The sequence below is a fragment of the Panthera leo genome, chromosome B3 (assembly GCF_018350215.1).
Source record: "Panthera leo isolate Ple1 chromosome B3, P.leo_Ple1_pat1.1, whole genome shotgun sequence".
In the NCBI taxonomy this organism is placed as follows: domain Eukaryota; kingdom Metazoa; phylum Chordata; class Mammalia; order Carnivora; family Felidae; genus Panthera; species Panthera leo.
The window spans coordinates 134,442,009-134,455,412 of NC_056684.1; the positions used below are offsets into that span (position 1 = coordinate 134,442,009).

The window sequence follows — 13,404 nt, forward strand, 5'->3', positions numbered from 1 at the left end:
AATCTATGTTTCAGCACTTACAGAAAAGCCGCTACTTATTTTCTTCTGCCGCTTCTTCTTTTTCTAAGTCTCTTGATTATCTTTAAAAGATAAGACTATGCGTCTCTAACTTAAATGGGCTTGAAAATCATAGAAAGAAGTAAAGAGCTGATATAAGCTACTAGAAATTTTTATCTTTATCTTTTTTATTATTTGTAAATTAAAAAATAAAATGTTTCTAGCTTAAATGAAAGGTCAAATCAGAGAAGGAACACAGCATGTATTATAGCAAACACTTCCTCCTGGGACACCTGCAATTTCTAAAAGCAATAAGAATATTTTTATTAAGTTTAGAGAATATACAACTGCAAACAATTACATGACTTTCTCCAAAAGGCCACTTAGTGATCAAGTACACACACGTAGTGTTCATGGTTTCTTTAAAGTGCCACGTGTTTGTCTCTGGCTTGGGAATCATCTACTGCTTTAAAAGGTCTTTCAACACAACTCCAGCACTGTTGTCGGGTGACACTGGCAAGGGTGTAAACGTGGGCAACACATCGGAGATGGGTTTCAGGAGCAGATGCCCAGGCCCACCAGGTCCAAGTCCCGCCGGGTTCATAAGAGGCACAGCCGCAGAGCGGGGAGCCAGGAATGGATTCACATCTGTTCTTCTACCAGATCTGGATTCTGTGCCATCTACATGATAAAACACAAGCTGTTCAGTCGCCTATATGTGATTTGGTTAACGGCGTACATGTGTTCTCGGTTCCTAGATTGGGCCCCCAAATAAATTTAATTCTTACGCTGCTGGGTTCTGGATCTGCTAAGCAGAGTCTACGACACATAGAGGGTGAAAGAAGACAAGACAGCAAGAGAGATGAACGGACAAAGAACAGGGAAGGGATAGGAATACCTATATATACAGCTAATACTTTATGAAACGCATTAACATTGTTGTTTGACACTTAAATACCACTTATATAACTGATAAACTTCATTTCCTTTAGGAACTGCCTTTGAGAGGGCGTTTTCTATGTTACGATGCACGCAAATTTTGTAACTACTTACCATAAAGATGACAGACTTGAGAACTTGTTTTCCCCCAATAATTAAAGGCCATGAAAAAAACTGGCACCAACACCACGGTGGTAACAATCAGATCTGACATTAATTTATCCAAAGAAAAACAAGATATACATTATGTTACCTGATCCTCCTCTTTTTAACATTCAAAGGTTTGAAACAATTCTTCCTTAGATTATTTCTCTATAAAGTTAGGCTGAAACTAGTTTTTATGGGAAGAGGTATTTGTTTATGCCCTGATGTCTTGGTGGACAGAATTCCGCTTTGTTACCCGAGACCGCTAACCACGTCACTGTTAAGAGACAAGCACCACTCAGCAATGGGAAACTCAAATGAAGAGTAACCTCTAGAACAAAGAAAGCATTGAGACAAATTCATCAAATCAACTTATCATCAAGTACCCTGGGTCTCCAAGCTTTACTTCCGTGTGAATGACAGCTTTCCAAACTCTGGAAAAGCTTCCGGTGCCCCTTAGTAAGCTCTGACCCTTGCCACATACTTCTGAATCCAGGATTAAAGAGTAGGCTTGCTTTTCTTTAAATGGAAACCCTATACCAGCTCAGAACATCACTAGCTTTGGTCTCTGATCGATCCAAACCAAGCTGGGAACATAGCCTGGTAAGTGGACAGGAGGAGAGAAAGAAAGAGGAGGAGAGGGAGGGGCAGAGCAGGGAGCAGGAGATCTTGCCGCAATGAATTCTGGAATCCACATGAAGACACTACAACCTAGTGTAGCAGGAAGAAAGCATTTTTAGTATGGTCTTGATGACTTTTCACTAAATTTAGTAGCCAAACCTTTTCTCAAAACAAATTTTACCATTTCTCTTTTTATCAAAATTCAGGAAAATAGAAACAGCTAAATGACTTAAGGCAATTTGTTTTGAATTTCAGAATATAAATTCTTTAATATTTTATTCAAATTTACGTATCTGACGTGCTATGAACTTGGGTATATGATAACACACACCTTTATAGTCCAACTAGCAAACAAGTTAGTCTGTATTAAAATATGTAGACTTCAGATAAAAGAGAGACTTTCTAATCAAGAATCTGTTTATAGTCTAATGGATTATACTTCATTTTCAAGAAAATTTCATGCATGCCAAAATAGGTGATATAAATATAAATAAGACCCTTATGACCTAGTGGGATAGAAAGCTATGCATACAGATCATACAACCACCAGACCATTTGCTTCTAGGCAGACCGTTTAACACATAAGAATACTTTCAATACATTCTTGGATGTCTAAGCCAGTTTACTGTACTGCTCTTATAAATATTATTAACATACCACGGTTTGGTTATTGAGTGTAACACTTAGGTGTTCACAGGGAAAAAAATCTTTAACTATAAACTACACTTTTAACTCTAATTTAGCAATAAGTATCCTTAGTAGGAAGGAAAACAGGTGACCAAACAAAGGTTTACCAGTTCACCAGCACTTCCAAGAAGAATTCAAAGTGGCTTATGCAGAGAGGAGAATTATTCCAATATACAAAAGAAAAATACTCCACATTGTTTAAGCTAATCCAAGCCAATTAAGCATCAGATTGCTATAAGAATATATGAAGCAAAATCTAATGCCTTACTGGAATGTTGGGAGAAGTCACTGTACATTTTCAGAAACACTAAAAATTTAGTTAATATCACTATAAACCATAATTATATATTAAACATTCAATTTTTTAAACTGTAGAAAAACTAAGTAAGCATCTGGTTTTACCTTTAAAACTTCCTGGCACATTTGTAACTGCCTTTCTCCTTCCTGGTGAATCCAGAGGTTTCAGATCATGAACAGAAAGCTTTGGTGGTGGAACAGATGGATGAGATTCTGTTTCTAGAAATTTAACAAAAAGTTCTGAAAAAGACTAAGGAAACAGTATTTGGGTTAATTAGGCAGATATTATAAATTACATACATTATATATTATATTTCTACAATTAAGAAAATGTACCAGCTACTCCAAATATCAAAAACAAATCATGCCTTCTGAATCATTTTTTTATAAGTAATATGAACAATTAATGAAACAATTGTTTATATGAACAAATAAAACTACTAGTGCTTTAGTTACAGATCAATTAAAATCTTTAGCAATGTAATCAATAATGTTTGATCAAACACTTGTTACCAACCTCACAGTCATAATTAGCTACCCGATGGCACTTCAGACATCAAGCCTTAAATCATTTTAACGACTGTTTACATGGACATGAAACACTATATTGATGGAAAACAGTATTAAATAGTTCTATTTTTCTATAGTAACATCCAATCGATGAATACACAGCAGCAGCTCACCAGTAAGATTATCAGATTAACACAATGTAGTTGTAGATTTTTCCTTTAAAACAAACTTTATGCCATCCAATTTAAAATAGGGTATTGTTTATCTTCAACCAACTCTGGGTATATCACCTAGCATCAGTTTCCTCTTTATTAAAAAACAAAGTAAAATAAGAAAATTCCACATTCTGATTCACAGAGCTACTACTCAATTTATTGTTTTTATTTTTAAATTTTTTTAGTTTTTATTTAGTTAAGTAATCTCTATGCCCAACGTGGGGCTCAAACCCATGACCCTGAGACGAAGAGTTGCCTGCTCTAAGCCAGCCGGGCAGCCCGAGCTACTCAATTTATCAGTATTCATGAAGACTAGTAGGCACTATGTTTTCATGTTTATTAATGCCTCCTCCTGCCAAGATGTAGATCTGTTGAGGGGAGGTGCTTTGTCTTCTGGTTTGCTGGTGCATCCCCCAAGCTGAGAACAGTCTGGTACAGAGCAGGTGCTCGGTAGTAAGTATTCAAGGACTAGGTGGACACAAGCATGCATAGCCTCTGTCTTTAAGAATCTCATCATTTAGTAGCAAGACAAATGGCTGTGTGCCTATAGCAGCATGATCAAATACAAAGAAAAAAAATACTTAGTACTTTGAAAAATAAAAGTACCATGTAAATAAAAAGTTAAAACGAAACATATATGCAATAAAATTATTTAAACTGGCTTATGATCCTTAAGCTAATCTCTCTGGAGATCTCAGTTTCCACAATTCCAAAATCAAAGGTCTGTATAATAAAGTAACGTAAAAAAGAAATCTGGTTTTTGCGAATGAATGTGATGTACAATCATTGCGGCACTCCTATTCAGCAAGAATAAAACTGGCTCTTACACTGTTAAGCACAGATTGCTGATTTGGTCTCAGAGGTGTGTTGGGGACGCTTTTGGATCCTCCTCCAAGCCATCCAGTCATCCACCTGGTAACACCACCCTGATCTTCATGAAGCAACTGAAAGATTATTTTCAAACAGAAAAATGTTATCAATACAAGAAAAGAAAAAACTATTTTTACATGATTTCAGATGGTAGCGAACTATGCTTTTCAAGTCCAATTCCTAGTAAATGTTTCCTATTGAGAGAGGCTACCAATACAATAAAATGTCATCCCAAGCACTATCTCAAGTAAAAGTTGAGGACTGCCAGGTCTCAAAATTTCAGCCCTCTGATAGGAGACGTAGTTACGGAACTAATACCATACAAATTGAACAAATTCACCTCTTCACTATAGTATGAAACGGTTCCGTTTCCACGTTACTGAGAAAAATGAAAAGTTACATAATATTGAGTAAAGAAGATAATTTTAAATGATGCCACCATGTGAATTATGAATATATTCAGAATGACTTCCAATTGTTTGGTTACCTGCTCCATTTCCTCCCTCTTGATACCCAGGACGCTTCCCATTAATCGTAACACCTCATGGCGCTGATGTTTCGGTGTATGGAAATGTCCAATGAAGAGGTTTCTCATTAGGACTCTGTGAAAATAAAGGCAGAAACAGCTCAAGCTAACTCAACAGTTATCCCAATACTTAGTGTACCCAAACAATAAACACTAAACATATGAATATTTAATTATACTTAAGCGATTGTTACAAGAAACACTAAACGATAAAACGTTTTAAAGTACTTAAAAAAAAAATCTTGACAAGTCTAATGGAGAGTATTTCGAACAATCTAAAAAACGGATACCTTTTAAAACATCATTTACTACCCACTCATTTTCTCCAACAAATAAATCAATCAACTGAGACAGCGCCTAGGTAAGTAACTTTCGGTGCCTATCTGGGCTCTACTGTAAGATACTTAGGATTTCTCCCTCCCCACCTTTTTTCTTTTTTTTTTTTTTTTTTTTTTTATTTTATTTTTGGGCCAGAGAGAGACAGAGCATGAAAGGGGGAGGGGCAGAGAGAGAGGGAGACACAGAATCGGAAACAGGCTCCAGGCTCCGAGCCATCAGCCCAGAGCCTGACGCGGGACTCGAACTCACGGACCGCGAGATCGTGACCTGGCTGAAGTCGGACGCTTAACCGACTGCGCCACCCAGGCGCCCTGGCTCCCTCCCCACCTTAAGTGCTGACGACACTTCTTGTGCTTAACAGTTACGCTTATACCTCCCCACGCACGTTTATTAAAAATTTGCTAATAATATCTAAATCTTTAAAACATTAATGACATGTTACATATATACCTAGGTTTCAGACAAGGTATGTTTATTTAAGGACAGCTAAAGAGAACTAAAAAGAATGATAAGAATAAAACTTTCTATTTTCTAAGTGCTTCATATTATGGTGGTGTTTTAACTCTTCCATATGGTTTCGAGAAAAGTAATTTGAGCTGGGAGAAGTCTTTAAAAACCAAGACAAGAGAAGTTATTCTACTGACTCCTCATGAAAACGACCTACATCTCATCACCATACAAGAAAAGGCTTTTAAAAAACTTAATCACATATAAACATCTACATGTAGAAGCTGTTTTCACCATAAAGGTAATCTCCATAAAATATATAAAAGTTAATAGGCAGAGCATACTTGTCCACTTTTCCTTCTGTGCTGTTGACTAAGTTCATCAGTTTCTTTTGTACATCGTCCAGCATTTCTTGTCGGAGCTCATCTGTTTTAAAACATGTGAATAAAGAGAGTCGTTAACGGATTAAAATAGCCTGGATGAATATATAATGAGGTTTATAACATCTTTCCTGCAAAATCTGAATACATACACTTACTCCAATTAGTGACATTCAATTACTTCCATCTCTTCTTGGTTCAGGAAACTAGGCTTTCTGGTATAGAAATTACCTAGCAGCCAGAGTATGCACTAATTCACGTGGTTTATCTGCCCCCCCCCCCAAATCAATTGTTTAATAGAAAATTTAAAAACCAAAAAAAGGGTTTCATTCTCTTCAGAAACTTAATAGCAAAAAAGAGATTTTTCACCACTGCTTCCTTGTATAAAACATTTCCAGAGCCACTCTTTAATGGGAAGAAATGGAAAGGACAATTTTAGATTTTCCTTTTTCCATTTTCCTGGCTGGACTGGTTTCTGGTGAGCTAAGAAGAGTATTTAACACAACTAAGAGCATGGCTCGGATGCAGCTCCTAGGACAAAGTATTCTGAGGCATAGAACTTGCAAAATACAATTCAGATCACTGGTTCTAACACACTAATCAAGATGACTGTAGCTTATATGACTAATTCAGAAGGATGCTGGACTACTTTATAATTCTCATTTATTTAAAAAGGAAGCAAAATCTGTAAAATCTTGGTGAAACAGCTGGAATCCAAGCAGTATTATAGGCAAAGTCTAGAATTACAACAAGAGTACCCTGTTCATATATCCGGCCGTGCCATGGGGCCAACGATCCCCAGGCTAAGGAACGCTCGGCCACGCCCATGGGGTGTTGATACCTGCCACCTGAGAAATGGAGAGTTTGAGCTGAAGGAGATGCTTATCCAAGTTAGATGACAAGTTTGGATCTGAAAGAAATGAAGAGGCGACTGCTTTGCAGCAGAGCTCTACTTTTCGAATCGAGAAACACTCCAATCCAAACACTGGACTCCGATCTCTTTCCACAAACCTACTCTTTGAATTATGCTGCATTTTCCAGGTAGTAGCTGGATACAAGTCCCTTGTCAGATACAGAACTTGGAAATATTTTCACCAATTCCGTGGGATGTCATTTTGCTTTCTTGATGGCATCCTTTTATTTATCAGAGTTGTCAATTTTGATGAAGTCCAATTTATTTTTTCTTTTGTTATTTGTGCTTTTAGAGTCACATCTAAGAAATCAATGCCTAATTTAACATCACAAAGATTTACTCCTATGTTTTCTTCTGAGAGTTTTATAATCGTGACTTTATTTTTTTTTAAATGTTTTTACTTATTTTTGAGACAGAGAGAGGCAGAGCATGAGCAGGAGAGGAGCAGAGAGAGAGGGAGACACAGAATCCGAAGCAGGCTCCAGGCTCTGAGCTGTCAGCACAGAGCCCGACGCGGGGCTCGAACTCACGGACTGTGAGATCATGACCTGAGCCGAAGCCAGACGCTTAACCGACTGAGCCACCCAGGCACCGCCCCCCTCCCCGCCCTTTTTTTTAATGTTGTAATTGTGACTTTAAAATGCAGGTCTGTGATGCATGTTGAGTTAATTCTCACGCACGGTGTGAGGTAAGGGATTGATTTTGTTCTTGTGCACGTGGACATCCGGTTGTTCCAGCACCATATGTTGAAAAACTATTCTTTTGGCACCTTGTTGAAAACCAATTGATCATAAAAGTATGGTTTATTTCCAGACTCTCATTTCCAACTATGCAACCTCTACCAATGTTTTTTCTTCTACTTGAAAAGCTCTTTTCCATCAGCACCTCCATATCTAAGGTCCTAGGGTCACTTCCTCAAAGTTTCATCTGAACCCTACAGATTAGGCCAGGTCCATCTGCTTTATGTTTTCATTCTGCCTTGCACAATGCCTAATATTCTGATTTAGAGTACTAAACGCATATACAAAAATGTCCAGTTTGTTTGCAATGGCTTGTGGTCCTTCTAAATTGCAAAAATCTAAATTGCAAAATGTAATTCATATAATAGGCTAACTTTACCAAAATAGAGATGGTTGCCATAACCATATTATAAAAGCAAAGTTTGTGTTCGGAAAATCTACTACAAACGTTTCCTTTCCTGTCTTACCAGTAAGGAATTTAAGCTTGGACATTAAAACGAGAGAGAGGGAGAGGGAGAGGGAGAGAGAGAACAAGATTATTATTAAAGTTTGAGTCAGTAAAAGACATTCTGGATTCTCAACAGGCACATATATACATTGAACACGTGGTACTCTTTGGGCCCTAACACCGCATTCTGAACGTAAATAGAATTCTCAACTACGAATAGTGAGTAAACTAATCTCGTGTCAAAGTTCTGAATCTACCATCCCACTCATGAGCTAAAGCAAGAGCCAGAGTAACAATGAGCACAGTCTTCTGTTTCACCCTCCCCCACTATGGAAAGGTAGCAGAAAACCAGAGGTCAAGCTTACCTCCACCTTTCTCGTCTCTCATATTGCCCTTCTCCTATCTAACTTTTTCTAAAATTAATGATTTTTTATATTGATTATATATCAAAATTATAATGTTCTGGATATACTGGGATATATAAATTATGTTACTAAGATCAACTTCACCTGGCTACTAAACAGTATTAAATTATACATGTGGCTTGCATTATATTTTTATTGGATAGCACTGCTTTGGAGCATAACCAGGATATAACCACTATAGTATATCGTCTCTTATTAAAAAAACAAAAGAAAGATAAAACTGAACGACAGACATCTTCAGAGTAACATGCACAAAGCAAAGAATTGATTGATTAAAATTTTAGTAAAATTAGAAAAATTTAACCTTGCTCTATAAAAAACAGATCAAGAAATCTGTCTTAATAAAGTTCAAGTCAAAAATATTTTCTTGATGACAATTCATCAAGAATGGTTACAATTCTGATTAAAATCTCTGTTCTGAATGGTAGGGTCATAACATCCTCATGGCCAAAATAATAGGGTAAAAATTTCTCAAACTCATCAGAATATTAAGTTAGTCCTAAACTAATGTGACAGAATTGATAACCCTGCATATGCTTGCAGGCACGCCTGGAACGGTTCAAACTCATGTAGTACTTTCAATGTATTCTGGTATTTAAGTCTAGGAAAAGACCCTCAGAATTTTGGGGGAGGGCTTGGAAGAACCGTATAAACTAGGAAAGGTTTAGAACAGAAAGGCAATACAGACTTCAAAGGCCCCTATGGACTTCTCTCTTTCTCGAGGCACCCTTATTTTCCTCCCATCAGAGATCCTGAAGATTTCTCCACAAAAACTGAACACTAATTCAAACCACAATTTGAAATCAGAACTGTATTTATATGGGCAGACAAAATAACGGTTATTCAGAAATGGGTTTTTAGCCAAATATAATATCCCTGTGAAATAATCTAACATGCCAAAATAATTCTTTGGAAGTTGAAAACAATAATAAAAAAAAAAAAAAGGCAGGGGGATACACTTGAGAGTTGAGCAATAAAGCAAGTGAGATTAGTCTAGTTTAGGGGAAGAATTACTCTAAGTATAGGAGATCCTCAAACCTGCCATATCACAGCCTCTTCTCTGTGAATGCCTAGAGAGGACACCATGGTCTTCATCACTTGATTTACAATCAAAATTGAACATAAAATGTAACCGACTACAACAAATCGGCTCATTGTAACTTTACATTTTATTTGTGATGAGTAACACTGCACTGTAATACTATCTTCACAGCACATCGTAAAATTAAGTCACACTCCTTACAAAGTCATTTGGCTATTGCATGACTTAGCTCTCTTGGACGAGACTCAAGTCAGACTTTTTAACAGTCACCTGACTGAGAAAAGTGACTGGAACAGGACTTGAAGGTCAGGAGAATATATGAATCACGGTCCTGTAATAAGACCTGGATAGGAACCACGGTCCTGTCACCAGGGCCAGACTTTGTTGCCTATTTTGTCAAATATGCATGCTTAATCTCAAAGGATTTTGAATCTACTGATTAAATGTGACTTTTCTAAACAGTGAAGTGCTATATAAAGCATTAGGACTCGTTCATCTGATTTCTTAAAATAACAAAATAATCCATCTTTTAACCTACCCCTAACCAATACCAATAATGTATCACTGTGGTTATATTAACATTGATAATTTTGCCTCCATTTTGTCTTATCCTCTTTTTGAACCAAGGCAAAGGAGCCAAGGAAGAAAAAAATGTTAGATTATTTCATTTACAGGTGTGTCGGTAAATAAACTGAGTCTAGTGTCTTACTTGCACTACACTACCTAAAAAATAAATTTAAATCTAATACATGAAATTCAATATAAGGAAACATAGCCTCTTCGTTTAATATTTAATTAAATATAATTAAGGCAAAGGCTAGAAGTTAGATGGTCTTTTTATTACAGAATGTCAACTTAACATAGAATCATTTTCTTTATAACACCAAAGAAATCTTTTTAAAGAAATCTTATATTTAACACGTGAAGTTGAGACATACTACATCTGCTTTGTCTTTTAACTCCATTCTTTTCAACCATACGATAGAATTTTAAGGTCTAGATAGAGTACATGGTAAGTGCTTTCTCATTCCCTAACTGTAATTACTCACTGATGAATGAAAAGTAATTTTTGAAATTCCACTTCCTCGCAATGAACTCACAGGAAAAGAGTTTTATTAATACAGTATAACCTCACTAATTTGAATTTCACTAGATCAGAATCTGGACTACACTGAAACAGCAACATTGAGGTCTCCTGGATTATTTGTACAATTAAATTAGAGTTGCCATGTGCATTTAAGAGATTTTTTTATAGAAACGTCTTTAATGGAACCAGATCAAATTTATTTTCCCCCTCTACCCCCCTTCCTCAATCCTTCAGCGTGAATTCAAGTAATTTGTACTGCATTCTCCCATATCGAAACAAAAGTTTTTCAAAAGACAATACCGTGAATCAAGTTACATATTTTCATTTTAAAAGGTTCACACAGACTAGCCAAATCCCAAAAGAAAGGGCCGCAATTTTGTCAGAGAAAAGTAAAGTCATTATAATAATGTTGCCACTTACTGAGTATCATCATCACTATAGAAAACAATGACAAAAGGCTAAGCTGCAGACCGAGCCTCAACTCATTTCTGAAAGTTCCCTGTTGCAAATGAGCACTGACTCAATCTGGCCCCCAAAAATGCTTTTTCAGCCCACACAGGTTGTTTTAAATTCAGTGTCACACAGAAAACTGGAACATTTCACACAAAAGTCTGCATTTCCAGTGTCTCCTGAAGGAGCCGGAGATTTGGCAGCGCTGGGCCTACATGCCTGCGTGGCGACAGTCGGGTGGAGCCTCCGTGAGGAACTCTCCGATTCAACACTGTCTCTCCTTGGTCCTCTTTGCGCTTTCACGTGATTATGACTTGGCCCCCAGTTTATAAGTTGTGTTTGTGATCCACACTTACAGTTTCGTTTCTCCACATTAACTACCACTTCCGCCTCCGCCTTCCCTTTGGTCATTAGCGGTCACCAGATCTTCAGCCGGTTTCAGATATATGAATTCCTCCCTCTGTCTAGAACGCTCTTCCCCAGCTTCCTGCCTGCTTAGCTGTACCTATTCGTCACTCAGGTGAGGTCCGGTATACTGTACCTTCTCCACCCTTCCACGTTACCATCATCAAGTAGTATGAATTGTTCCTTCCTTTTGAAATCTGTTGCCTATTTGTGATTACATGCAACCTTCCCCTTCGTGGCTGACTATAAGCCTCCTGAAAGTACCAGTCCCCTGTCTTTCTCTCTCCAGTGCCTATCCTGGTGCCAGGTACACAGCAGGAAACAATGAATTTTTGAGAAGTAAATGCGAGACCGATTCATTTTTCTCTAGGAAGGGAGAGGATCTGGGAAGACCAGAACACAGGACAAAAAAGAATACATGATTTATGTTCTGAATTACCCCATCCATATGAGGGAAAATACACAAAACACATTAACTCAAAACATTCTCATCTCTACACAATATACTTTTCCCTTTGTACTTAGAAGAATTAATAAAACACACATTTAAAAATATGACCATTAAGTTTAAAAGGGCTTATTTACCTAATTGATACTAACTTTTTTCTTAACTAAAATCTTGGCATTGTCTAGTATACCCCCAGATGTTTATATCATCACAAATAATTTTTTAACCATTTATGGCAATTCAGAAAACTGCATCTGGTATTTCTTATATATTTCCTCTAAAATCACCACTTCTGCCAAAAACATCTATAAAGAAATCCCTCAAAAGGTTTGGGTAACAAAGCGTCTGGGAATGTATTTGGCCTATGTTCAACAGGACATTATATGTTTTCTTGTATAAATCATGTCCTGGAAAACGGAATGTCTTTATTTAAAATAAAAACTCTACCATCTAGCACCATAAAGGTAGTTCCATGAAAAACATTTTAAATCTCTTTTATATTTGTAGCTTTAAAACCTATTTTTATGCTTCATATTACAGTAGGTTTATTGGGACTCATTTTATACATTCTTTTAGATTTCCTTCAAAAAAAAAACACAACTATACACTGTAATTTTCCATTCTCAACTTATACATTTTTTAAAAAGCAGTCACCAAAATTTCCTAAAAAATTTTTTAAATGAACCAAAAACCTTGACAACCTCACCAAAGAAGATGTATAGATGGTAAATAAACGTATGAAAAGATGTTCCACATTATTCGTCTTCAGGGAAATGCAAATGAAAATAACACGGTATCACCACACACTATCAGAATGGCCAAATGCCGCAACCCTGACAACAGCAGGCGCCAGTGAGCAGGAGGCGGGGATGCAAAGTGGTGAGGCCACTCTGCAAGAGTCTGGCGCTTTCTTAACAAAACTAAACATGCTCTTACCATACGCTGCAGCAACCACACTCCTCAGTATTTACACAAAGGAGCTGAAAACTTACATCCACACAAAATCCTGCGCTCGTAACTTTATAGCATCTTTATTCATAATGGCTAAAACTTGGAAACAACCAAGATGTCCTTCATTCAGTGGGTGAGTGGATAAATAAACCGTGGTGCATCCAGACAATGGAATATCATTCAGCGCTAAAAAGAAATGAGCTCTCAAACTATGAAAAGACACGGTGGAACTTTAAATGCACATTACTAAGTGAAAGAAGCTAATCCGAAAGGGCTACATACTGTCTGCTTCCAACTATATAATGTTCTGGAAAAGGCAAAAACTATGGAGGCAGTAAGAAGATCAGCGGTTTCCAGAGGTGAGGGTAGAGGGAGGGGGAAAGAGATGAACAGGTGGAGAGCACAGAGGACTTTTAAGGCAGCGCAAATCCTCTGACACTATCATGATGTAATTCATTAGACATCTGCCCCAAACCCTTAGAATATATAACACATAGAATACATAACACCGGGAGTAAACCCT

At 37.1% G+C, this 13,404-nt stretch overlaps 1 protein-coding gene across 2 annotated transcripts in view; it reads right to left on the reverse strand.

Annotated features, from left to right (window-relative positions):
- Window positions 1-296: 296 nt before the first annotated feature.
- Window positions 297-13,404, reverse strand: part of TRIP11 (thyroid hormone receptor interactor 11) — a 61,823-nt gene continuing 48,715 nt past the window's right edge. For both annotated transcript variants that reach the window (XM_042944113.1, XM_042944112.1), the window contains exons 17-21: window positions 5,937-6,018; window positions 4,768-4,882; window positions 4,238-4,354; window positions 2,791-2,935; window positions 297-678 (exon numbers count right to left, since the gene is read on the reverse strand). In XM_042944113.1, the coding sequence (XP_042800047.1) occupies window positions 458-678; window positions 2,791-2,935; window positions 4,238-4,354; window positions 4,768-4,882; window positions 5,937-6,018 (680 nt within the window). In that variant the 3' untranslated portion in view covers window positions 297-457. The remainder of the gene's footprint in view (window positions 679-2,790; window positions 2,936-4,237; window positions 4,355-4,767; window positions 4,883-5,936; window positions 6,019-13,404) is intronic.